This window comes from Thunnus thynnus, chromosome 14 (genome assembly GCF_963924715.1).
Source record: "Thunnus thynnus chromosome 14, fThuThy2.1, whole genome shotgun sequence".
Lineage (NCBI taxonomy): Eukaryota > Metazoa > Chordata > Actinopteri > Scombriformes > Scombridae > Thunnus > Thunnus thynnus.
The window spans coordinates 901,717-929,193 of record NC_089530.1 but is presented as its reverse complement, the minus strand read 5'-3'; the positions used below and the strand labels follow the sequence as shown (position 1 = coordinate 929,193).

General features: G+C 38.5%; 1 protein-coding gene across 1 annotated transcript; it reads right to left on the bottom strand.

The window, feature by feature from the left end:
• Window positions 1-123: 123 nt before the first annotated feature.
• si:dkey-191g9.5 (rap1 GTPase-GDP dissociation stimulator 1) lies at window positions 124-26,952 on the bottom strand. Its single transcript, XM_067609253.1, has 14 exons — window positions 26,714-26,952; window positions 23,630-23,734; window positions 22,870-22,992; window positions 22,011-22,136; window positions 15,901-16,029; window positions 14,867-14,992; window positions 12,880-13,023; window positions 12,093-12,224; window positions 11,020-11,154; window positions 10,617-10,742; window positions 7,903-8,042; window positions 7,659-7,785; window positions 5,621-5,749; window positions 124-3,979 (listed from the first exon to the last, which is right to left on the bottom strand). The coding sequence occupies exons 1-14, from the start codon at window positions 26,724-26,726 to the stop codon at window positions 3,852-3,854; spliced, it is 1,683 nt and encodes a 560-aa protein (XP_067465354.1). The 5' UTR covers window positions 26,727-26,952; the 3' UTR covers window positions 124-3,851.
• Between the last annotated feature and the right edge of the window lie 525 nt (window positions 26,953-27,477).

Below are 27,477 nucleotides of genomic sequence, written 5' to 3'. Positions count from 1 at the left end.
ATTGTCCATATTTAAAAGCAGCTGACTGAGACATTTTCAAGTTCGATCAGCTAAGAAATACAAAAATATTTTTTAATCCTAACCTAAGATTTAAGAAATGAAGAAAATGCATTGCAGACAACATTTGGGGGAAGACATCACGTAACTTTATTATGCTCTCTCTAGAACTAAATTTTGAGAATGTCAAAAATGCCCTCCATGAAATATATACAATTTGTTCACAAATGTTAAGTGATATCTAGTTATGTATACAGAATATATTTCAATACAGATATGACATAAACATTACAGCAAAACTGTTGCTTGATGTTCATTGACAGATTATTCACTTTATGTTGTACACACATGCTTTCCCAAACTACCCTTTATCCAACTAAAATACACACTGAATTGCTCAGAGCACTGTAGTACACTTACTGTACTAGAATGATTATATACTGTAGGTACTGTATATACAAATGTTAGCAGTTCAACACATTGAACATGTGGCTTTTTCACATTATGCTTCCTTTAGAGAAGAGTGTTAACCAAGGGTATTGCTATTAGGTGGTAGTCACAGGTGCAAAACATTTGCCAAATGGTCAGTTGGGTAGACTATAAAGTAACAAAATAATTAGAGCAAGGTGAGTTTTTAAAAAATGTTTTCTATTTTTGATTTTCCACCTTCATCATTTCATAAGTACTTACAGTGTACTCTTTAACCATTGATGGAAGCACAGTTGCAGTGAGGAAGTCGAGGCATCTGTCAATCATCTTTGATGTAGTTAAGATTTTCATTAATATGCAGGTTGCAGGTTTGAGTAGTTGTTTCTTTAACCACGTGATGACAATGTTTTGTTTTTTAAAAAAAACCCAAATCATAATGTCACACCACTAACCAAGTGCTTTTTCTGTTCCTAAACCAAACCAAGATAAGAAAACGCTATTATAAATGTTTTCTGACTAATTTGCAACGCTTTTGGAAGACACTGACAATTTTGTGCTACAGACCAGATCAGAAAATGCTTATATTGTTGTAAAGTTTGGAGGACTTGTTAGACTGGCTGGCATGAAGGTCTCTTGAAGGACTTTTGAGTTCTTTAAATATTAATGGTCTTAGGATAACTCATTCATTGTACCCCTTTCAGATTTACACATTAAATCAGTTTTACACAGTAGGTTATATCAAAGGGAAAATTGTGGGATGGCCAGGTGAGTATATCCACTAATTGCAATGCCTCTATGCAAACAAATTAAATTTGGTCATACATTATGGTGTGATAAAGCTTTTATCCTTCAACTTCGCCTTCTAGTCTTATATAGCCGACTTCTTACTTAATAATACTGACCCCAAACCACTATGAATGTCTTACATCAGCCAGTTCATCATTCAAGGTAACTAAACCCATATTTAACGGATATGGTGTTATATTGTTGATGCCCTGTAAGCTTGAACCTTTCACCTTTAATCCTCACATGACCAACTCTGTGATCATACAACCCTCTTGAGTTGTCCTGTGATGAGAACACTAACAAATCTTAAACATAAGAATTTCTTTAATGTCTACTATCTATCCCTTATGAAGTGATCATTACATTAAAGCTTGTGCAGATGCACCTTTGGATAGGGCTACCAATTAAGATGATTGTTACACCTGCCTTAAGTTATGTATAAAATTTTATTTCTGCCAGTACACTGAGATTAAACAAGTATTTGTGTAGACACTCCCAACCTACACACTGTGTGTACAATACATGTCTTACTGGAGGAATTCCAGAGAGACAACATCCAATACACCATAAAGGTTGTAGGTTATGCAGTGGCCATGCTGATTTATTGCTCACTAATGTGGCCCCACTATTAGTTTTGTTTGATTCTGAAATTCGGAATGACAATGGTGATTTAGAGACCGGACAGTCTGGACTAAAGTGCTTTGATGGCGGTCAATGAGCTGGTTATGTAGTTAAGATCCGGATGATGAAGTCTTTGGTCATCTAGACCAGGTTTCAGCCTGTCAAATATACCTTAAAGTACTGCTCACCCCATTGATTTGCAATAGAGATAACAGACTTTATGGAGGGATGCTGAGAAAGCATGCCCGAAGCACTGTACATTCAGTTTTCTACACCATCAGAATCTATAAAGAGTTTTTAAAGTGTTACAGTCATCATCTTTAGAAGATTTTTTTGGTCAATTATTTTTCACTTATTTGGTTTGGAAAAAGAAAATGTCTTTGCTGTCAGTGTATTTTTTGATATTCTGGGTGCATTTCAGTAAATTTCAGAATTTTCTGTGACTCCTGAACTTTATACAATATTGAATTAGATATCAGCATTGACAGTAGATTTGACATATAAAACAAGTGCATATCAAAACCTCATTCTCTACCAACTGCCCCAACATTTTTGCCCCTTCGCTAGCAGGGCCAATGGTTGGTGATCTGTCCATCCACCCAACACTTTGGTCCAGAGCAAGATAAGAACACAACTACTGGCCAGATTTCCATCAAATGTTGTGCGGATATTTTACGGTCTCCAAATGATTCCTAATTATTTTGGTGGCCTGCTGGACCTTGCCTTTTAGTGCCATCGCCATTCAATATTTTCTTTTCTCTTTTCTCTTCAGTTTCCCTTCTTCTACAATACAAGTAGACACTTTAGCAAGGCTACATCATCCACTCCATCATCTACATCATCATCCATCAGGTGTCTCCCCTACTTTACTTGGCCATCTGGATGGTGGATGGTGTCCTCTGTATGTCATTGGCTACCACGTTGACCTCTGTGAATCCTTTGCAAAAATTCTGCACAAAATTTTATTTTTATTTTTTTATAGTTTGTCTCATAGATTAACCTGAAATCCCTGAAAATCTTGTTTTTATGACCTCCAGTAGTTTAACTTCTCACCTTGCTGCAGTGATGGGTGTACTTCAGGATGCTGTGACATCATGTGTGGTTACAGGTGTAACAGAGCACACTTTTGACCCCATCCAATAAAACCCATCAGTCATGCTGGTTGTGGTCAGAAGTGAAACAGGCTTGAGAGGACAATGAAATACTGCTGCTCAGACAGATGTTAAGTCACTCTTTAACATTGTGACATTTATACATTTTACATATATTTATAATTTTTTATCTTGAATTTTTAGCCTTTATATTTTGTTTTTTCTAATTCTTCTTTTTCACACTAGTTTTTATCATAGCCTAAGAACATACACCAGATTGCATTTCACTACACATTCTGTTTGTGTATCTGAATAATAAACATCTAAATCCTTGAATCCTTACTCTCACCATCAACTCAACATTTCCATTTGTACAAAGAAATGTCAACATCTAATGGGCTGGTTGTCAGTAGATTTACTGAGTACATTAGTGCTCCTCAGAGGATGAACGCTTTCCATTTTCAAGACCCCACAAACCTTCACTCGCATCACCCTCAATCCAGAATGTTAACTTTGTACACATCTCATAGATTATTGCCATGAAAATTGTTCAGTACATTTAGTGCTCCAAATTGAATGAACCCGTCTGATTTTAATGACCCCATGGCCTCTCCTCTAAGCCCACAATTTACATTTTCAGCCACACTACTGAAAAGCTTTAAGAACTGAAAATTGTCATTATATCGTTTGTGCTTTTTGTGTATGTTGCAGCTTCTAGGAGCTACCAGTATGGAAATCATCTTTGTTTAATGTAATGAATAATTATTGCAACAAAACAAGTAACATTTTAAAATTGAACCCAATTACTTAGCAGTATCTGTGCAGTAAGATCATTTGAGTTAAAGTACGTAATTGAATAAGATGGATAAATTCATACAGCAGATGAGATCCTTTGCTCAGCCTGTGATGTTGCTGCAGTATGCTGGTTTAGCTGGTTTCACCAAGAATGGCCAGTATGGAGCTGGCCTGTGATGCAAGTTTACTGCTGGTATGATCTGTCAGTTTAGCAAGGCTTTCCTTCATATTCACAGAGTCCAACTCCTGCTTCATCACACCTAGAGCAGACAGGAATGGGAAGAGGAAGAGAAAGAAGTGTGAGATGGATTGTAATCAGTGGTGGAAGCAGATAAAATGTATCCTGTCCCAGAGAATTCTCTGAACATCTGTGTGCATATGAATAATATTTTTCCTTAAGAGCACAAGAGAAGAAACAGACACACACATCAGTCAGGAGTGAAGATCATTATGCAGTGCATTAGTTCAACATGATATAGATAGAAGCAGTGTCTCAAAACCATAGTAGCATGTCTATATCCACTGGACCTAAAGTGGCAACATCACAGCTGACAGCTGTCACTGTTCAAATGTCTTAAACTGCAGTCCTTTTAATGGCCACTAGATGCTGGCCTCAAAAAACCTTCTATTCTACCAAGTAAGAGAGATGTACAAGAAGAGAGATGTTAGGATCTCAATTCTTAATCTTTCTTCTAAAGGTGTCTTTGTGACCATTTTAAACATCATAGCTTCATTTCCACAATATTTAAGGATATGTCCACATTCTTTCAACAATTTTCACTTGCTTGCATGTACTTTGAAAGAGTTTTGGTCATTGTAGTTGTTCCTCCTGTCCATACTGGCCATTAAAAAATGTAAGTGATAGGAGACACTCTAATGCTTAGCTGAAGCTAACACTTAGCAGTCTAAGATAGACACATCAAGTCTTTTTGGTGCAAAATTTCGTCTTTGTTTTACTGTCCCTCCACTGCAGCTCAGCAAGGAGACAGTCTGTGGAAGCACCAAGAAGAAATTTTGTTCTTCAGGACACCAATTTTACGGTACTTTCAGAGGTTAGGGTGGGTGTGGTAGATTTTTCTTTGTTTAGAAATCTAACTTTTGTTTTTATGAGAAAACAACTTTTGTACACGTCAAAATTAGAGATTTGCTTTAATTAGTCTTTGGAGTAAAACAGTGTCTGACTGTGTCGAGATAAGACAGTGTGGATCTTGTTTACCTGTAACTTTTCACTTTTTCATAGTTAACCTTTGGAATTGAGCTTCTGTGGATTTATTTTGCAGAAAACTCATTGCTTTTACACAGATTTCCAGTCACTAGTGGTCATTTTGGAAAATGGAAAAGAGTGTCCCTAATAATCAAAGCTCATGAAAGCATACTCTATGAGGCAAATGACATTCAGCACGTCCAAACAAGCAATTTACAAAACGCTTGTACAGTTAAGAGGGTTTACTGAATCTGACTTGGAACCTGATGAGAAAAGGTTTCAGAGGTTTAGGATAAGAATACTCAAATGTTCTTACCATTGTTTCTAAAATAAAGACTAATAGTCAAGGCAACAGAGACTACTTGTCCAAGCTTTTGACATGTATTATAGGTCTGTAAAGCCTCATCCTGGTTAGGTCACTTTTCTTGATAATTCATGTCCCCTACCTGCTGTATGACCACACATATATTTCCTGACATTGTTCTGGGGAATATGATACACATACACTTTGCTTATTCATGATTTCTTTTATGGAAGCTGAAAAATACAACAACTTAATGTGCCACTACAAAACTTTCAGTTGGATTTCTTTGCACATGTGCTGCTGATCTTTTGGGTCTGGATCAAATTTCCCTGTTCAGTGACCCAATCAATTCAGAATGCCTCCAACTGTGTAATGTAAAATCAAAACACATACTGGAGTTAGCCAGGCTGCAGGTAAGACCTAAAGCACTGAACTTGACTTCAACCGCGCCTGTAGGATCCTCCAACATCTTCTTCAGCATGGGCAACAGCTCTGCCTCCCTAAATGGATCCTTCATCGACTCTGCAGTGTTCACACACACCCACAAACACACACACAAACACACAGGTAAACACACATGTAAATACATTTTCTAAATTTACATTTTCATACATTTGAAGTTGTCATATGCCCAAGAAATGTTTGCTTTCCCTTGCAATGTTTTTGTGTTTATACTATACAAGCAAATACTTTGCTTCTGTTGCTTTGTGTAGGGTGTTTCTCTCTCTTCACATCATCAATTACAACAGTGAACTGCAAACAAACGACTTACATCCAACTCTGAATTCTTTTTCTGGCTAAAACACAATATATTTTCAAATTTACCACAAACATAAACTGTATGTTTGATCAGAACTTAATGACCAGAAGGGGTCGAAATTCCAGCTCCAAGAACAACTTTTTATTTATTTCTTTATTTCATGAATGAGTTTTTATTGTGTTTTAGAGTTCTTAAAAATGTTCCAAATCCATTTTTCATGTTTTTGTAATGTATGTCATCGCTCTTTCTCTTTTAATTGTACTTTGTCTTAGCTTTTACATTGAAAAGAAAAGTTTTTTATGCCAACTGCAGTCCTTTTAATGGCCACTAGATGCTGGCCTCAAAAAACCTTCTATTCTACCAAGTAAGAGAGATGTACAAGAAGAGAGATGTTAGGATCTCAATTCTTAATCTTTCTTCTAAAGGTGTCTTTGTGACCATTTTAAACATCATAGCTTCATTTCCACAATATTTAAGGATATGTCCACATTCTTTCAACAATTTTCACTTGCTTGCATGTACTTTGAAAGAGTTTTGGTCATTGTAGTTCAAATTTACCACAAACATAAACTGTATGTTTGATCAGAACTTAATGACCAGAAGGGGTCGAAATTCCAGCTCCAAGAACAACTTTTTATTTATTTCTTTATTTCATGAATGAGTTTTTATTGTGTTTTAGAGTTCTTAAAAATGTTCCAAATCCATTTTTCATGTTTTTGTAATGTATGTCATCGCTCTTTCTCTTTTAATTGTATTTTGTCTTAGCTTTTACATTGAAAAGAAAAGTTTTTTATGCCAACTGCAGTCCTTTTAATGGCAAAACTAAATAGGCACCTTTTGGGTAAAGAACCCCTCTATACAAGCTTGGGTATCTCCTCATAGATGCTCCTGTATTTTGGACGTAATATGATGTCTCCCATGTCCGTTATTGAGCACACCCCTTTCCTCTCTGCCAGTGTGGGATTGGCCTGAAACTACACAACCATATACCCAGCCCATCTACTTGTGAGTGCCCCATTGGCTGATAAGTATACATACATACACACAGACACACACACACATGTATATATGTATATGTTTATGTGTATGTATGTATATGTATATATATATATGTGTGTGTGTGTGTGTGTGTGTGTGTATATATATATATGTATAGATACATACATAATCTAAGTAAAGTAACAGTTATTGGTGACATTTATAACAGCTGATGGACCAGTAGTATTGCAAGAGAACACAAATCTGGCCCATTAGATGCTTTGTTAACACATGAATGGTTAGACTGACAGACAGACTTCAGTGACTTCAGGGCTCGTATTTATCAAGTGTCCAAGAGCAGAAAATCAGTCCTAACTTGAGAACATATATTTGGTCCCACTTTTAGGCTTTGGAGTGAAAATATTTTTCCACTTTCTTAACTTATACCGTCCAGGATTTAGAAGAGCTGCAGAGAGACCTGTTCAGACTTCCTAGTAGGAAGACATTGAAAGGCAAATGAGCATACTTCCCCTTGTTGAGTTTCGGAGTATAAAGCGTCATAAAAACATTCTCAGGTCTTACTCTGAGGCAGGAGTCATTTTAGTCCTTGTAGGGGTTGAGAGTGATTCTGACATGCTTGATAAATAAGTGCCCAGAACATTCGACTTAAGATAGTATCTGAAACTGCTGTACCAATGTCAATGGCAGATGCTATCGCCAGGGCAACCAGAGCCTCATTCTGCATGATGACATGCTCACTTGTTGCCATGGAAATAAGGTGCCGAATCCCATCTGCTTTTGCTACAGCGTGGACAACTTCCTGTCAGAGAGAGAAAGTAAACCCATTACATATGTTCAGTGTGTGTGTGTTTGTTTGTGTACATTCAGTACATTTAAAGTCTAATGTTAACTTTCAGAACAGAATGAAGTGACTCACAGTGCTCCGGCTGTGTCGGATGAGTGCAGCCAATAGGCGACTGGCTTCTCCCCGGACTCCTGCGTGATCTTTGGCTTCACACCATTCCATGACCCGAGCCAGCAGCATGGCATCTCTCCCCAGCACCAGGGCTGCCTCCTCTGACACACAGAGAATAGCTGAGCATGGGCATAATCACACGTTTTTTTGGGAGGGTTATGTCCCCCCCAATACTGAGAAAATACAGCAATAACAGTAGAAAATATGTTAAACATGTCCTTATTTTATGAGGACACTTACACTTAGTTGCGCTGACGGTTAGCTAGAACACACAACTTGGTTGTCTGATTTAGCATGTTGTTGTTGCTATTAATGTTCACTAAAGAAACTCAGAATCAGATCTCCTAATGTTCTACCTCACAGCGTTCTGTGCTGTGATGGTAGTCTGACAGGTGTTTTGGTCAGTAAGTGGAGGTGAAGAAATGGAGGAAGTAATGTTACCTAAAAAGCTGAGAAATCAAGACTGGCAGATGGACATGTTAGGTTTTTTTCGGACAGTAAGTAATACAAATTAATTCCAATTAACTTCTGCTGACTGACTAGGAGTGAGAAATGCTTTGCTGAAAGATGGTGAAAAACACAAACACAATGTTAGAAATCTTGTAATTATGAGAAGTATAAGCCAGGAAAAAGACATCACCTGCAATAGTCTTGTGTCGCGAGCGTGCGAGCAACAGGATGTTGACTGCAGCTCACCTAACGGCCTGCGGTGTCGCTAATGAGAAGGAATTTCTGATACCGACATACAGAACCTTTAAAGTCCATAGCATATTTTTTGTTAAAGGGATAATCTGTCTTTTGTTCAAGTACAGCATTAGATGTCGTTCTAATCACAATATTTACACAAACATGCTTTGGATATGTATTTTTTCCCCATTGGAAGCTATCCTATTCACTACTACTGAAAAAGGCATAATTCTAATTTGTTGTTGTGTTTGAAGTCAGTAAACAGTAAACAACTGACCAAAACAAAACGAAGTAGAGGGGCAGCCACTACCAGAGAAATCACAGACTATTCCTTTAAATGTGAATTCAAATGGTCATTGTTGTCCTCAAAACTATGCTCTAAATGTACAAATTTTCATATATAAATATCATGGAATTGTGGGAAATGCACTTATAAAAGTTCTGGGGGAGGGTTCTCATTTTTCTCATTTTTTTCTAGATCTGGGTAAAAAAAAGATCTATTGCAGGTATTGTTTGACTGGAGAAGTTTCGACACTACTTGGTACTGGGTTATTTCATTCGATACCTTAAAGGTATTGAGTACTGATACCCATCCCTAGTTTCTTTCCATACTTGTCATTTGCTTGTTTAGCCAGTATATGTAGAATTGCTTTCACATATTATTCCGGGTTTTGTTTGTGTTTAGCATTGTTACATTTACACCTGCATTTACAGTTTGATCAAGACAGACACATGTTTAAGTTCACTTATTGTTTATTAATTTAAGTCCTGAGTTTCTTGAGCTGTAGATTATCTTGTGTTTCTTACCATACTCACCATGCTTTCTAGGAGACAAAGGGGGAGTCACCCATTGACTTCCTGCTTTTAAACTCTCACTTACATCACCAGTGATGTCATTTTTTAGACCAAGTATGGGGAGATTTATTTTACTTGGTTAAATGTTTGGTTTAGTATCTATATGATGTGTACTTATTTTGGCTAGTAATGAGGGTTATGTTGTGGGTGATGTGTTTTGTTGTAAACATTGTTGACTGATACAAGTAGCATTGTTATATGCCAGTTGGTATAAGAGAAAGGACACCCCTGCAAGAAATGTGGTTCTGCCTAGTAGATTGAAGGGCCTATTTAGAGGGAGAGATGTGGATTTAGACAAGAGCAGAAATTAGAGGATGACAGTGTGGTTGTGTGCACATGATCATGCCTTAGTTTGATTTGTTTGTATTCATTTCTATTTTTGAGACAGTTGTTTTTTGTTACACTGGACAGAATAAATCTCTTTTTTTCACTCATTCAACAAGAGTCTGACTGCCTCCTACCACCTTCCTTGCTACTCTAGTCAGGCTTCCTCACAGGAATGAACATCATACTGAAAAGACAAAGGTTTACATTTTGACTTAGGGTGGTGCTTGGACAAGGAGAGTCATGGACTGTTTTAAAATGAAAGGGTTCATCCTCTGGGAAGCATGACAATTACAACAATCTCCTCATTAGATTTTGATATGTCTTGTATACAAATGAGAGATTTTGCCTGATCTTTATCTACTGTTACAGAAGAATCTTCCTCTCTGCACACACATCACACAGCAGCAATGTCTTCAATGATCTTACACTATTCTAACACTTGAAACTCATGTGGAAATCCAAACCAAATCCCATCTTCAACAAAGTATTATTCATTTAATTAAATATTATTCAGCAGATTATAGTACTATAACCATAATGCATCTGCAAGCAGCATTTTGCCTTCACTAAACTGTGAGAGATTCAAGTTCAAAGAACAAACATAAGATTTAAAAAAGCATAGGAATTAAATGTATTTAAATAAAATGGTGTAAGTAGCTAAAGTCTGAGAGAGTACAATCAGGATACTGGTGGGTAAACTCACTGCAATTTATTAATATATCATGCCATAGGTTTAGAGTTTCAACTGCACCAACATTCAACAACAACACAACACAACACAACACAACACAACAACACATGCTCACCTTGTCCATCCACCATCATGCGCAGTGTACCCAGCAGTTTGAATTGAACTGGCGGCATGTCAGAGCGCAGCAGGGTCTTTATCCTCTCAGTCACCCCATCCTCCAGCATCCGTACCTTGTTGGAGGCTAGAAGACAAAGACATAATTTGCATTTAGCATCCACATAATTTTAAGTAAATTTTAAATAATAAAATTTTATTTATTTTTGCTGTTTTTAAGACTTAACTGTACAACTCTTTTTTTTATGAGTTTCTGTTTCTTTACTGTAGGTTTCTGTAGATGTTGTGTATCTGTGTCTTGGTGTGATCATTTTTATGCAGCTGTCCTTCACAAGGTAAGTTTCATGTGGCATAATTACTTTGGTTAATGGAATCATATCTCTACTGTGTGCTTTGATCAGTACCAGGAATGGCCAGGTTTCTGAGTGCGCTCAGTCCAGCATGTTGCACAGACACGTCTCCTTCATCCACATGCTGCTCCAACAAGGTCAGGATGTGAGGAACCACACCGAGGTCCAGCATCTTCACACAGTTGCTGTCTGACAGAAATACAGCAGGACAGTGCTGTTACAGGCTGGCAAAGTCACTTTCAAAACCCTATGCTTCTTAAAACTGTAGCTGCAATATTTCATCACTTAAGACAAACCCAATGCTTACCGTTTACAAACAATATTATCATAACAGTTAGAGAAGTGATATTTGTATCCATACTTGCACTCAACCGTCTTTTTCTTGTCTTTTTCCCCTTGAAATTTGTCTGCCAACACTGTCTGCAAAGACTGTATAGTCTACAGTATATCTGTTAACCTTAGGAAACTTTTATTTATCATTTTTATCATTCATGCCCCCAGTTACAGCCAACTACAGCTGAGTGTTGAAGACAACATTTTAGTTTTGAAATGTGGTAAATTGCAGTTCCTCTGGTGGCCACAAGATGCTGGCATGACCAGATTAAACTGTCAGGGGTCCCCTGCGCAAAAATAAGGGCCCCTGTTCACTCCTTTTCTTCCCACTCTCTGTGTAGTGTGTACACACTGTAATATGACCTGGTCCCAGTGTTCATTTGATTTACACAGATTAATTAAGGAATAAGCAATATAAGCACAATGGTCTTTTGCAACTTGGTCCTCTATAAGACTCATGATCAAGTAACATCAATTCAATGAGGAAACCAAATGATGAACAGCCACTTTTGGGGCCCCTGGAGCAGTTGCCTGCTTTGCCCAGTTGATCCAGCCTTACCTCCAAGAAAACTATATTAAAATTAACAGGGGGATATGAATGTGATATGATGTTTGTCTCACTGGTGATTGTGAGAAGTACGTCACTGAGGAGATATTGAATCTCAAAGAGAAATACTGTCATTCAGCTCTAGTGATGGCTGCTTGTTTTTCTCACATAAGCTCCACATAGACAGCATACCTGCTGTCACAGAAGTCTTTTCACAGTCTGTGGTCCTTTCTGACAAATATCTCACCATTCCTGGCAAAGTTGGCAATGGCCAGGGCTCCAGACAGCTGCAGCTGAGTGTTGGAGCTCTGCAGCCAGGACAGAACATCTTGGTACACCAGGCCTGACCCCTCACCAAAACACTTCTGCATAGACTCATCTGACACACACACATGCACACATGTTAATAAGGCAACACCACCATGTTTATGGTGCATTCAGACATATGGACACGATGATGAGAGGCCAGCAGTTATTATCATCCTAGAAGAGATCCAAAGAGGGAAAAATGGAGTGTCAGTTGAAAATGTTTAATTTCTCTGCAAATATACATGCAGGATCAGCAGTCGATAGCTGCAACTTCTGAACCAGCTGGTGATACTCCCCTAATTTTTTCATGAGCCTGCAGAATGGAAAGCACCTACATCAAACTACATGGAGACTGGGATGCCTCTGTTTCCAGCAAAGATACCTGAACGCAATGCCAATCTTATCATGTTGAGTAATGTTAGATATTTAAATGTACAGTTTCAACCACACTCAGAAAGATTGGTCTGTTGTCCTGATTATGTTGACTGATGATGACAGGAGAGGGCCGCACTCAGTGAAAAGAACAGAAGGACAAGAAGACACAACATTTTCTGCCAGCCTTCATCACTCTCACAACCATGCAGTACAGATCCATTAAGTAGATAGTGCATAGGTGGCATTGTTTAAGGAAAGGCAAATGAGGAAGTTAATATCCAAACTAAGGCAGAGTTGTTGCTGTATGCACATTCAGAGATGTCAAACAAAGTCCCACTTGCATCACTCACCTCCTAAAAGCAATGATACTATGAGGTTGGAGGCAATCTTGATGCTGCAGAGGTCGTGGGGGTCAGAACCTCCTTGCAGACCCCGAATCATCTCTGATAATGCCTCTGGTACTCCTGACTCTGCAAACTGCAGCTTCAATGTATCTGGTGGTACAACAGAACCAGGCAAACTTCATTAGCTTTTTTTTAAAAATTTTTTTACCATTATTAATAACCAACACTTTCTTTCAATAAATGTACAACATCATTAGAAAGCAAAATGGAAGAACTAAGGTTTTGATTTTTATGTAATACATGGTATTGAACATTATTCCATGTTGGAACATCTGACATTACACCAGCAGTGAATGTGGTTCTAGTCTATTGTATTATGTATAAATGAAAAGGATTAGTGCTGTCTGTCAACTGATGAGAAACAAATTCTTTCAAATGAGAATCGTAATGCTAAAGGATTTTTAAATTTTAGATTCAAAGTTCATCTTAGAGTTGTTCTGGAGCTTTCAGTCTTAACTTGTGCTCATCAGCAGATGGAGTTGCCCAGAAAAAATATATAATCAATCAAACTTCAAATACAGGCTGCAGTCTACTGCTGGACTGAATCATTTTCTTTGTGAATGAAGCAACAGGACAGTTGTCCTTTAAGACAATAATGTGCATCTTTGATCCTTAATTATTTGAGCTGTACATACTTCTATTTAGGCATCAACAATATGAATGAAAATCTTGATATTGATTTATGTTATGATACAGAAAATTCAATTGAGAAACAGTTTATAGATAAAATAACCAAAAAGAAATAACTTTGGCTAATCCAGCAAATGAAATATCTGACAAGTACATAATCATTTAATTGGTGTAAAAAATAAACAATTTTTCAATATTTTCCTTCAACAATGACTGCTCCCTGTCTCCAGTTCTTTTGTCCAGAGAGGCCTTAGCTCAAGGCACCTATTGATCTACTCAATCAATATCCCATTTTCCTTTAACAATATGCATTACATGTCACCCTATGCTGATGATATTTTATTATTTGTTCAAAATCTTAACAAATCTCTCCCAAACAGGTTTAGAATTCCTGTACTGTATCTTGTTTCGTCCTTCTCCTCTTCTTCACCTTTTTTGCTTTCTTGTGTGCTTGTCTTTTTTGTACTGAGGGGTGTTATCCTTGTTTTAGGGAGGATTTGTATCAGTACTGAGGTATGTCTTATTCACCTCCATAAGATTGAGATTGTTTATTTTGGGATGTTTTAAAATAACTGTACATGATTTCTTGACCTGTATGTTCTTCTTCAAAAATGTAATAAATAATTGGTCACAAAATAACACACATGCAAAAATCATAATACTGTGATAATTTTGTGACAAAACAGTCCTGGGGTCTGTTTATAACTATTGCGTACGCACAAATCGGGGCCTGAAAGAGGCGTATGCCACACAAATTTTATATATTGAATGTGTGCTGTAAAAACTACTTAAAACTGGTTAACTAGCAACTGGCCCGCTGCAGCATATCCGGCAAGAATTTAACCAGAGATGTCTGACTTTACGATCCACTGCAATGTTTACTGAAGTTGTGTATGGTTGTTTTGGGCTTTTGTGCACAAGTACACTTGTAATATGGATCCTACGCACTGTTCTATATATGAGACCCCTGCTCATTGATTTACAATATTACCCACAATGGCCTAATACAACCAGAGATATAAAATGGGTGGATACATGCATGTTACTTCCCCCTGAGCCAGGTCATAAAACCAGGTAGTCAATAAACACTATGGAAAAATTTCTGATAGTTGACAAATGTATATCAATGTTGCCAAACCCTAACTCTATTTGTCCATCTCTTAGCACAAGCCTGACTTCATTCATCCTGACTTGAGAGGTTTGAAAGCTGATCTCAGCTGAAATATCAAGTCATGCTTGATGAAGCCAGACTTCCATTAATACATCTTCCCTTTCTCAGCCTCTTTCCTGGAGCAGGTCTTACCACTCTCGCCCAGTGAGCCCAGTATTTCCAGGATGACATGTCGGCGTTCAGCATCAGGAGCCCGTTTCAGCTGAAAGGTCAGTACATCTGCCACGTCCAGCTCTGCCAGGGCCTCCCTCGCAGAGTCTGCAAAAATAGGGGTCTATAACTATAGACAGTGTAGGAGGTAACTAATTATCCTGACTACCAGTTTAAGTGATCATACAGCTGACATCTACAGCTTATTTAAGACAGCAGCTTTTTGAAATGGTGAATTTTACAGTCTTCTTGATAAGGGTCTAAAGAGGACCTATTATGCTCTTTTCCAGCTCTAAATTTTCATTTTTGGGTTCCACTAGAGTAGCTTTGCATGATTCACAGTTCAAAGTTCATAGTTCTTTATATTTGCTGGCCCTTTATGCAGCCCCTCAGTATAGCCTTTGTCTCTTTACAGTCCGTTTACAGTCCTGTCTCTTTAAGGCCCCCTCCCCAGTGAGAGTCACTCTGTTCTGTTTGGCCAGCTTTACATATCAGAGTTGTGTAATCTTACTGCCGATAAAAACACAACATTTCCTGCTTTACTGCTTCAAATTAAAATCTTTGGTTTGGTTCTTCTCCATTATTGTGACATTTCTGTGTAAGCTCTAACTCTCAATGATTGTTTCACATTCTTGATGATGAAATTTGTTAGGGAACCACTGAACAATGACTAAAGTCAGATCTGTATTTTGTTTGCTTGTTTGTTCTTCCCACTGCTTCTTCTTAGCTTTCCATATAAACTGTTTTAAAATGTGGGGGTATCACACTAGTGAGTGATGCCAGGTGTGTGTCAACATTTACTGTACCTTCATACCTTTGAGCAATGTAGAGTTTATGCTTTATATGACTGAAGAGGGAAATCAAGGAGAACACATGGAAAACATGCAAACACAACACAGAAATGACCAAGAATGTCATTGGTGACATGTCTAAATACTGAGACAACGTGATGCCCTGGGGAAATCATAATTGAATAATAATTATCACTCTAATAATTATGATTACCCAATAATTACCTATGTCAGCCAGGTTACAGAGGGCCAGCAGGCAGACGTTGACCAGGGGGTCATTCTCTGGATACTCCCTCATGATGGACACCAGTCTGGGTATTACACCACTCTGGACCAACTGGTCCTGTTGGTATGCTGGGTGGAGGGCAGTGAGAAAGTATGGTGATCAAATATACAGTAACAGATACAGACTGACCAGAGATACATGAAATCACATTTGTTAAAGGTTAAACTCAAGCGGGTAGCTCCCAGCCTCAAAAGTGAAACCAATGCGGAAGTGCCTTAAACCTGCATTCTTTCTAATGGCCAGCAGGGGGCAACTCCACTGGCTGCAGAAAGAAATCGATTATATGGAAGTCTATGAGAAAATCACCCTACTTCTCACTTGATTTATTACCTCAGTAAACACTTTCCTAAAGAGTTTATCGTCTAAATCGCTAGTTTCAAGTCTTCTTCAATACAGCATGATGTTCATTTTGTAAATTATGGTCTCATTCAGAGTAAAATAGATGACAAAGCAGAGTATGCTTTAGGGCGTGTGATTGACAAGTCGCTACCACAGCGACAACGTTGATCACGTAAAGTAACCATAACCCCAGAGTATAGGCGTAGCTGCTATTTCACAGTGTGTTTTCAGTTCATGAAAGTTAATTGTAACATTCTCATCACCTAAACAAGTCTTGTTCAGCGTTTAGTTGTGATAAAAAACCCTCTAAGGAGGCGGATGTTCAGTTTTTCCGATGAGTACATTTTGTTGTAAGGGTTTAAGGCCTGTTTTTCGCTTGCGGAAATTAGCGTTAGTATTAGCATTATCATTGTTAACCATAGATTGTAAATGCACCATGCTAACCGTGCTAGCAGCTAACGCTATGGTCAGCTCAACCCTCTCATCCAAATATAGTCACTTCTGGCTCCAAAAATCAAACACGATGACGGTCAAATCCAAGATGGCGATGATCAAATCGCTATGCTCGAGCCTTCAAAACGGCAGTTCACAAGCCAATGGGTGATGTCACGGTGACTACGTCCATATTTTTTACAGTCTATGGTTAAACTCTGTCCTCTCAGTGAGAGGGAGGCATTCCCATCTTGAGGCTGCCTCTTTCAAAGCACTGTATGTTCATTCCAAAGCTGCCTCCATACAGCTAGATGTGCATGTGCAATGTGTCCATCTTTTGTCTGAACTAGTGCAGTGCCCATTAAAAATGTGCCTGTTTGGAACTGCTGGCCTGATTGGCCTCTGGTATTGCTGCTTCAATGCATATAAAAATGAATGCTGTTGATGTGAGGTGTGAAAGAGTACCAACAACATGAAATAAACTAGCATTCTATTAAACACAGATGTTAAGTACTGTAATAGTGACTCAGAGAGCTTTTGAAAAAATGTGCATCCTTAAGTAAAGTGGATATATCATATTAGGCTCTTAGATCATTCATTTTCTGTGGCTTCAGTTCGTTGGGTATATATGCTCAAAAGATTTGTGCTTTATGAGACATACTGGTTTTGAACTGCCCGCGGGAAGTAGCCTAAGAATCCATCCATTCCTGATCTGACTTTGCTGTCTACTTTTCTCTTTTTAGATCTTGAATTCTGAAATGCAGAGAAAGCTTTCCAGCCTGTCTCTCCTCACCAGTATTGTCTCTGCCACTCGCTCGTGCTCTCAGCTCGCTTGCCCTCTCTCTCTCTGTTTCTCTTGTCTTTTTAAAATGAATTGGGAAGCCGACAACAAAGCCTAACTTTTAATGTTATCAAACGAAGACAGATGTCCTCCCCTCGTCTCTCTCATGGCAGAGTTATACATACCACCCCACTGCTGCAGAGTGGCAGCTCGCCGTTCTCTTGTTTACTCAAAGCTTATTAATATTGAACATATCACATGTCCATATTGCACCACATTTGACACTGCACTTTGTTGGGTCCCCAGCAATGCACCCACCAAGTGTGAAGTAGATCGGATGAACAGTTCTTGAGATACGCAAAGGACATACATACATAAATACATACATACCAGACAAGCAGCAACCTCCGGGGCTGAAAAATGAAGCCAATAAGGAAGTGCTAAAAACCTGCATTCCCTCTAATGGTCAGCAGGGGGCAACTCCACTGGCTGCAAAAAGAAGTCCGATTGTGTGGAAGTCTATGAGAAAATGACCCTACTTTTCTCTTGAATTATTACCTCAGTAAACTGTTTCCTAATGAGTTTATGGTCTCAATCGCTAGTTTCTTCAATACAGCATGGTTTTCATTTTGTAAATTATGGTCCCATTTAATTTAAATTTGACGACAAAGCAGGGTACTCTTTAGGGTGTGGCTACGTTGTGATTGACAAGTCACTACCATGACGATAACATTGCTCATGTAACGTAACCATTGCATATAGGCTGGTGCTATTTCACAGTGTGTTTTCAGTTCACTGAAGTTAATTGTAACATTTTGGCCGCCTAAAAGTCTTGTTCAGTGTTTGGTTGTAATAAATAAATCTGAATGGGGGGGGGGGGTATAGCTCACAGCGATGTATGATGCAGCTTGTTTTTGGGTTTTTTTTTCCAAATGAGGCAGTTTGGGACAGAAGCCCCAGATTCCTACCTATTATTAAGGAATCCTTATCCACTTGGTGGTCTTATAGTGACTGCTACCTTTGGAAGTCATTGTTTTGTTGATATGTTGTTTTTATGTTGTTCACTATCTTCACGGCTGTCAGCCATAATGATCTGAAGGGTAAACTATTTCATATTTTAACCCCCTCCATGAAATGAAAACACTTAAAATAATCTCATATAATGTGAATGGTATTAATAATCCAATTAAGAGTAAGAAGTTACTGCAACAGCTCAAAAAAGAAACAGGAGATATAATCTTTTTGCAGGAAATGCATTTAGTGAAACTAGAACATGAAAAACTTACAAATGCTCAGGTATATTACTCATCCTATAAGTCCTCAAAAAGAGGAGTTGCTATTTTAATAATGCCACAAATAGCTTTTACGCTGGAAAAGCTGATATCAGACAAGGACTAGATATGTAATGGTTTCATTTATGAATATCTACAACCCCACTGAAGAGGGTCCAGACCTAATCGAAAAGATAGTTGAAGTAATAGTTTCAGAAAGCCAAGGGATAGCAATTATTTCAGGTGACCTAAATCTAATCATAGACCCAAAGATGGATACACAAAGTGATAGACAACATAGCTCAGATCAAGCTGCTAAAATAATGAGAGGAGCAGCCAAGGAAAAAGGGCTGACAGATGTGAGGAGAACTCTCCACCCGAAAGAAAGAGATTATACCTTCTTTTCAAAATCTTACTGTAGATATTCGAGACTAGACTATTTCTTTATGTTTAAGAATCACGAATCAAGGGTAATAGAATGCAATATAAATCAAATCACTTTGTCTGACCGTGCTTTGATAACTATGAAATTGAACTTTGATCTGGAAGTGGGTCATACTCTTTGGAGACTAAATAACCCCTTGTTACAAATGGAAGACTTCAAGATTAAAATAAGATCAACTATTAAAAATTACCGAGAAATAAATGATACAGAGGATGTCGAAGCAGTTATGCTGTGGGAGGGAGCAAAAGCAGTATTGAGAGGGGAAATTATATCATTGGCTTCATATAAGAAGAAAGAGAGGAACAAAAGAGTCAAGGAAATAGAACAATCAATAAGGATATTGGAACTGGAGCATAAGGCAAAAGGAAACCGTGTTGACTTGCATCCTTTAAATAAGCTAAGGAAAGAATTTGACTGATTGCTAACTGAAAAGGTAGAGAAATCATTGATATTTACTAAACAGCAATACTTTGATAGTGGAACAAAAGCAATGAAAAACCTGGCCTATAAATTGAAAAAAACAACAGAAAAAAAATCAAATATCATTTCTATCAAAGACCAAACCAGGAATATAAGTGTAAAAGGTAAACAAGAAATAGCACAAGAATTTGCAAAATACTATAAACAATTATATAGCTCTGACAATAATCTGCTCCCTCAAAATAAAATTAAAGAATATCTATCCGGAATAAAACTACCACAGATGACAGATAAACAAAATGCAAACCTAATTTTGCCGGTTACGTCAGAGGAGATCAAAGCAGCAATAAAGAAATCAAAAAAGGGTAAATGCCCATGGAGCGAGGGGTTTACAGGCGAATTTTATAAGAAATTTGATAAAGAATTACTGCTGATTTTAGAGAGAACATTTAACTGAGCGTTAGACCATAGCCAATGGGCAAATACTGCAGCTCCATAATTACAGTCATACACAAAGAAAGCAAGGATCCTACTGACTGTGGATCCTATAGACCTATAACTTTATTGAATGTAGATCAAAAATTGTTAAGCAGTATCCTAGCGGATAGATTGTCAAAAATGATTCCGCATATTATAAACCCAGACCAAACAGGCTTTATCCCAAATAGACATTTATCTGATAATGTAAGTCAAACCCTGAATATAATAGACTACTAAACAAATACTCAAACATTGATCCTCACTTTGGACGCTGAAAAAGCCTTTGACAGGGTGTCATGGTCTTTTATATTAGAAACCTGTGTTAAGTTCGGTTTCCATGACATTTTTATCAAATGGATTCAAGCAATGTATAATACATCAAGAGCACAGGTCAGGGCTAACAGGACCCTGTCAGATAGCTTTGAATTAGATAGGGGAAAGAGACAAGGGGATCCACTCTCACCTTTAATTTTTGAGATTTTTACTGAACCCCTGGCAGCATACATCAGAGCAACCAATGAAATTGAAGGTGTGAAAATAGCAGAGGAATATCACAAACTGGCTTTATATGCAGATGATGTGGTTCTATATATCACAAACTTAGAAAAATCATTACCAACACTTATGAAAATCATTAATAACTATGGTTTAGTATCAGGGTACAAGCTAAACATGCAGAAGTGTGAAGCAATGGTTTTAGGAGCACCTGTCAATAAAGAATTGAAAAAGGAATATCTATGGAGATGGTACGAGGATAGAGTCAAATATCTGGGAACTGTGACACCAAAGAATATCAAGTTATTATATCAATTGAACTATAACTGTTTGGAAGCACAAATAAGGCAAAATCTGAATCTGTGGAGAACCGTTTCTCTGTCACTAGGTGTGTTTCAATAATTGTGCCACTCCTTCCTTCACTACCGCTCAACCCTTGATATTACGTAGCACCATACCTGTACACCATGTGAGAGCCACCTAACAAGTGGGTGGGTGGAGTCTGAGGGGAGTGGAAGATTTATAATGGAACACTTGCCCTCAATTGCACAATTTGCAAAATCTATTCAATGATGATTTGTCAAACAGTCATTTGCCTAACTGTCTGTTAATTGCAGTCACTGTGTCTCACATATCCATTAACCTAAAGTGAGAGGAGGAATCGTTTTCAGTGAATGTAATATGTGAAAATCAGGTGAGGTCATCAGTGTCTTCAATAATAATATGAAATAAACTGCATTTACATTACATGTTTCTGTAGTTCTGAATTTGAAGTGGTTTAAAACAAAAAAAAAAATGCAACAGTGTATGCTATGTAGTGAGTCTACATGTTCACTCACTCCCATGGCCCTTTGAGGGTTGATCTCATGATGGTGATGGGGATTCTCTGAGAGGAAGTGAAAAAGGGTTTTTTGAACCACTATTGAAATGCATCAATGGGCTTTGTGGCGCTAGGGGCAGAAACTGCAGATTTGGGGAGGAACAGCAGGTTCAGCTACTCAGTCCTCAGAGGGACAAACCCTCATAGGCTGTACCCATCCAAGGGGGTGGAATCACACATGGGACGCAGCTGTGGCACTAAACCTCTGGCATAAGAAAGAGGCTAGAGGACCAGTCATCTTCACCATGGTCTCATTGGTTTACTGTAATACAATGGTAATATTGTATAATTAATAATATTCAATTGTAAAATGATCATTTATTACCACAAATGATCATTTTACATCTGAGAATCATAAATACAGTATTTGTTAATTAAAACTGAACACTGACCTGCCGTCTGTCACTCTCTGTACTCTTCAAAAGAACACAGTCTCTGCCTCATCAGCACACTGTTCATCATCAGTAAGCCCTGCTGACTGAACCAGCATTGTCACACCAACTCACAGTTGTCAAAGCAGATGCGTCCAATGGCCCTGCCGGTGTTCAGCAGCATCTCCTGGTTACTGCTGTTTAGATGAGGTACCAGCACCTTTACAAGGCCTGCCTCGATGCATGGTTCCCTGACTGCAGCTACAAAACAAAAGGACAAGATTTAGCCCCTGGAACTGCCTTAAATTGCATCTTAAATCTCCCGTCCAGACATGTTATGAGACATATACAAATACTCTGTCTTGAATAATAATTTGTGTTTAGCATGTTTTTTTATTATTACAATTAAATCTCCTTCTCCCTCATTGAACAATCCAGAATCTATGAATATGCAAATATTTTTCATTTCAAATGTTTAACTGCTGGACACAAGGTGTCTCTTACTTCACTGAAAAGTCTATTCTCAGTGTATGTGCACTGGAGGCCTACACACTTTACAGCCTTCTAGTGTCAAACTCTGCACATACATCATCCTGCACAGTAAAACTGTAGGACTGTAGGAACCAGAAGCAAAACTCATTTTGTGTGTTGGGGGACTTAAACTAGCCTCAAAGATGGACATCTTTTTCACACAATACTGTGCAACATTCTATCGATTTTATTCTGTATCTGCTTGTTAAACTGCAGCGATGGTGGTTCGATGCTGCGTGACACAGCAACACATGATTTGCTCCATGTGGTCATGCAGGTGACTACAGTGCTGTTGCATTAATCAGCTGTAGCATTCAAAACAATGAAATATGTTCTTGCTGTACCTAATTATTATTTGCATGTTCCCCAACATGATCATAAAAGTTAATTGTTGTTTTATATGGTCTAGGGACATCATTATCATTATCATTATCATTATGTAATAACTCTAGCTGTATCCTACCTTCTCGGGCCATCTCTGCCACCACGAGAGCCACCTGGCAGCTCAGGCTGCTTTTACTCCGTAAAGCCTGAGCCAACGTGGGTAGAATCCCACTTTTGGCAATCTCAACTGCAGCATCTTTTTCTGTGGACACACACATGCAAACATTTGTTCATAATGACAACAATGGAGGAATAGCTAATTACAGAATGTACTGGAAATATGTGAAGTCAGTTTTGGCAGATCATTGTTGTTTTAAAGCCCCATGTGACTCTAAGCCAAAAAGTGACTCAGACTTTTCTTAGTTAATAATGACTTTCTCAGTTGTTTGACAACAACTTGGAGGTTAACTAAAGACAGCACACTGCGGGAATGGTTATTCATGTTGCCCAGAGGATTATATATTTGGTGGCCTCCTGACCTTTGCCCTATTGCCATCATCAGGCTACAGTTTCCACTTTCACCCATTATGTGACAATCTAACAGGCCAATTGTGCCACACCAAATATTCCATTTTCACACAAGATACAGGATAATACAGATTGAGATTTTGTGGGTCCTCATGTTCCCCAGAAGACCCTTTTCAATTAGTGTCAATAATTCTGTGACCTGTGCTGACATTCTGAACACAGCTCCATTTTTTCTAGCAATAAAATAAGGAAATGTTTTCTAAGCTGAACATGACTGTAGGCAAAGCATGATGAAAAACCAACACAGCTCTGTGTGTGTTTGTGTGTGTGTGTGTGTGTGTTTGTTGGTGCGTGTGTGTTACATGACTTACTCTTTTCCAGCAGTGCAGCTAGCACTGCATCCAAATGAGGCTTGAGCTCCTCCTCAATCAGTTCTGTACTTACACTGATGGCCTTTAGTGCCTCACTCAGAGAGTCTGCAATACACACACAAACATACAACATCACCATCACCAGCAGCAGCAGCAACAGCAACAACAACAGTAAGAATAAGAATATGTCAGTTTCAAAACTCTTCCTGATTCCACTTAATTAACATATACATGAAAACATTAAATCAACAATACAAGTGCACCATATGAGGAGGGGGCACACACACACACACACACACACACACACACACACACACACACACACACACACACACACACACATACATATATATGTACAGTGCTGCTTGAAAATTTGTGAACCCTTTAGAATTTGCTCTATTTCTGCATAAATATGACCTAAAGCATGATTGGATTTCCATTCAAGTCCTAAAACTAGATAAAGAGACGTCAATTAAACAAATGAGACAAAAACCTTACACTTATTTGTTATTTATTAAGGAAAATTATCCAGTGTTACATATTTGTGTGTGGCAAAAGTATATGAACCTCTAGGATTATCAATATATTTTAAGGACAAATTAGAGTCGGATGTTTCAATCAATGGGATGACAATCAAGTGTGAGTCTGGGAGGCCCTGCTTTATTTAAAGAGAAATCTGGGTCTTCACTATCAAAGTCTGAGCTTCACAACACAGGTTTGTGGAAGTGTGTCATGGCTCAAATAAAGGATATTTTTGAGGACCTTAGAAGAAGAGTTGTTGATGCTCATCAAGCTGGAAAGGGTTACAAAAACCATTTCTTAAGAGTTTGGACTCCCCCAGTTGACTGTAAGGCAGATTTTGTGCAAATTGAAGACGTCCAACACCATTGTTACGAATAACAAAAATCACACCAAGGGCAGGTGTGTAATACTCCGGGAGGCCACAAGGGACCCCAGGGTAACGTCTAGGAAACTAAAAGCCTCTCTTGCAATGGCTACAGTCAATGTTCATGAGTCCACCATCAGGAGTACACTGAACATCAATGGTGTGCATGGCAGAGTTGCAAGAAGAAAACCGCTTCTCCAAAAAGAACATTGCTACCGTTTACATTTTGCTCAAGACCATGTGGATAAGCCAGAAGGCAATTGGAAAAATGTTCTGTGGATGGATGAGACCAGAATCAAACTTTTTGGCTTGAATGAGAAGCATTATGTTTGGCGATGAGCAAACACTGCATTCCAGCATAAGAACCTGTGAAACATGGTAGTATCATGGTGGTAGTATCATGATTTGGGCTGCTTTGTTGCCTCTGAACCAGGACAGCTTGCAATCATTGATGGAGCTATGAGTTCTGAGTTGTACCAGCACATTGTACAGAAAAAATGTCAAGTAGCCGTCTGTGAAGTGAAGCTCAACAGAAAGTAGGTCATGCAGCAAGATAACCCTATACACACAAGTTGTTCTACCAAAGAACGGTTAAAGCAGAAGAAAGATAATGTTTTGGAATGGCCAAGACAACGTCCTGACCTTAATCCTACAGAAATGCTGTGGAAGGACCTGAAGCGGTAGGCAAAGAAGCCCACATCATCCCTGAGTTGACATTGTTCTGTAAGGAGGAATGGGCTAAAATTCCTCCAAGCTGAAATGCAGGGCTGATAAACAGTTACTGGAAACATTTGGTTGAAGTTATTGCTGCAAAAGGGGGTCACACCAGTTACTGAAAGCAAGGGTTCACATACTTTTGCCTCCCACAAATATGTAAGATTGGATAATTTTCCTCAATAAATAAATAAAAAAGTTTATTTTTTTGTCTCATTTATTTAATTGGGTTCACCTTATCTAGTTTAAGGACTAAGATGTAAATATATGATCACATTTTAGGTCCAAATATATATATATGTGTGTATGTATGTATATATATATATATATATATATATATATATATATGTGTGTGTGTGTGTGTGTGTGTGTGTGTGTGTGTGTGTGTCAGTGTGTGTGTGAGTACATACACACACACACTCACATACATTGTGAGGAAAGACCTGCAGATGGTAATCACCTTAGCTAATCTGTTGTAAGTCGAATGAAAATAGCCTGAGTGGAGGGGGCTATCAGGCTGATACACAGCCTGCCACGTCAGGATCTAACCCTTATGTCCTTCTGCTGTGTCTGTGTGTGTGTGGCCATGTGCGTGTGTCCATCTGCTTCCATGTGTGTTTGACAGGAGAGCAGGCGAGTAATTTCCTAATCAGTCCCACAGAGTACTGTAAGGGAGTCCCTGGGGTGCTTATTACAACCGCTACAACTACACTGCATGTTTCCACACAAACAAATACACATGCATATATACTTATAGTTACATACATACAGGAGGTGGACACAATAACAGGAATGACTGAAGCTTATGTTTTGTGGTGCTTATGATGTGTTAGAGAGCTGTTGATTCAACTCAAGGATAATTTTTAAAGCTGTAAATTTATCATGCTGGGATTCAAGCCTCACTTCATCAGTTAACAAGACAAATAACATTCAGCGGCAGCAGTAGCTTCAGATGATGCTGGGTTGTTGGGTTTTCAGCTTATAATGCATGACAGCCACTGGACACTGAATAGTTTCTGTCCCTCCACTCTTGAGCTTTACAGTGCACTCTTACTGCCCAGTGAGACAAACAGCTTGGTGTTACAGGGATTGACATGGGGAGTGGTGCAACTCCACGCCTTGCACCAAAAAAGCTGAAATAATTTAACTTTTATGCATTGCTAAAAGAAGAGAGGAGCCTTGCTTGCTGTACTACTGGGAAATGATGATTTTTTTAATCTATCTATCTATCTATCTATCTATCTATCTATCTATCTATCTATCTATCTAATAAGCCCTCATACACACTGACAAACACGTTCACACTCCCTGGTGTGTGTTCCATGCCTAAAATCACAAAACCACAGCTGGTATCATACGTCATCACGCATACAAAACCATGCACACAGACACACACACACAGGCACACAGACACACAGACATGCAGACATACAGACATAGACACAGACACACACACTAGCAATGTTAGATACGTTGCTACTCACCGGCGTCTGTCATGGCTGCTGGTCGGCAGGCTTTCTGCTGGCTGGCTCACTGCCTCTGCCTGCTAACACTGTATGTGTATGTGTGTGTACAAATGTGTGTATGTGTGTGTAGGTGAGTATGTGTTTGGGTGTGTGGCAAGCAAAGGAGCTACCCTCCCTTCTTAAGGTCAGGTGTACCCCGCTTCTGTCTCCCACTCTTGTCTTTCTATCCCTCTGTCCTCCTCACTCTCCCTCCCTCAATCTCATTATCCTCCTTCTCCCCCCCACCCCCCACCCCCTGCTCCCACTGCGCTTGCGTTCTCTCTCTCTGCTCATTTTCTCTCTATTCCCTTGCTCTTTCACTCTCTCTTGTTCTTTCTTTCACAAATTCAAACAAGCTTTATTGTTTGGACAGGAGAGTTTATGGTGAAAGCATTCTAAGAATGTGACAACCAATACAATACAATACAATTTAATGAATATTTGAAGAGATTTTGAAATATAAATATTTGAAATTTTTCAAAAATTAAAGATATACTATAGGTGGAAGATTACATGTTTAAACTTGAATCTCAATTAAAACCAAATGCAGACATGGAATAACATGATCCGTTATTCCTGCATCTGCTCTGACTGTTGGCATTGGATCAAAACTGTGCCATGCAAAATCATCCAAAATGAACACTGCGCAATACTGGTCCCTCACTAACATTGCTGCTGATATAATAATATTTAGCCACAGAAAACACATTGTTTGAAAATAACAAAACAAATCAATTCAGTGG

What these genes read in the sequence shown, in the direction of transcription:
- si:dkey-191g9.5 (XM_067609253.1), bottom strand. An exon ending in ACGCATCTGCTTTGACAACT is followed by an intron (nt 16,030 to 22,010) that starts GTGAGTTGGTGT and finishes CCCTCCACCCAG; the next exon opens with CATACCAACAGGACCAGTTG. An exon ending in CTGTAACCTGGCTGACATAG is followed by an intron (nt 14,993 to 15,900) that starts GTAATTATTGGG and finishes CTATTTTTGCAG; the next exon opens with ACTCTGCGAGGGAGGCCCTG.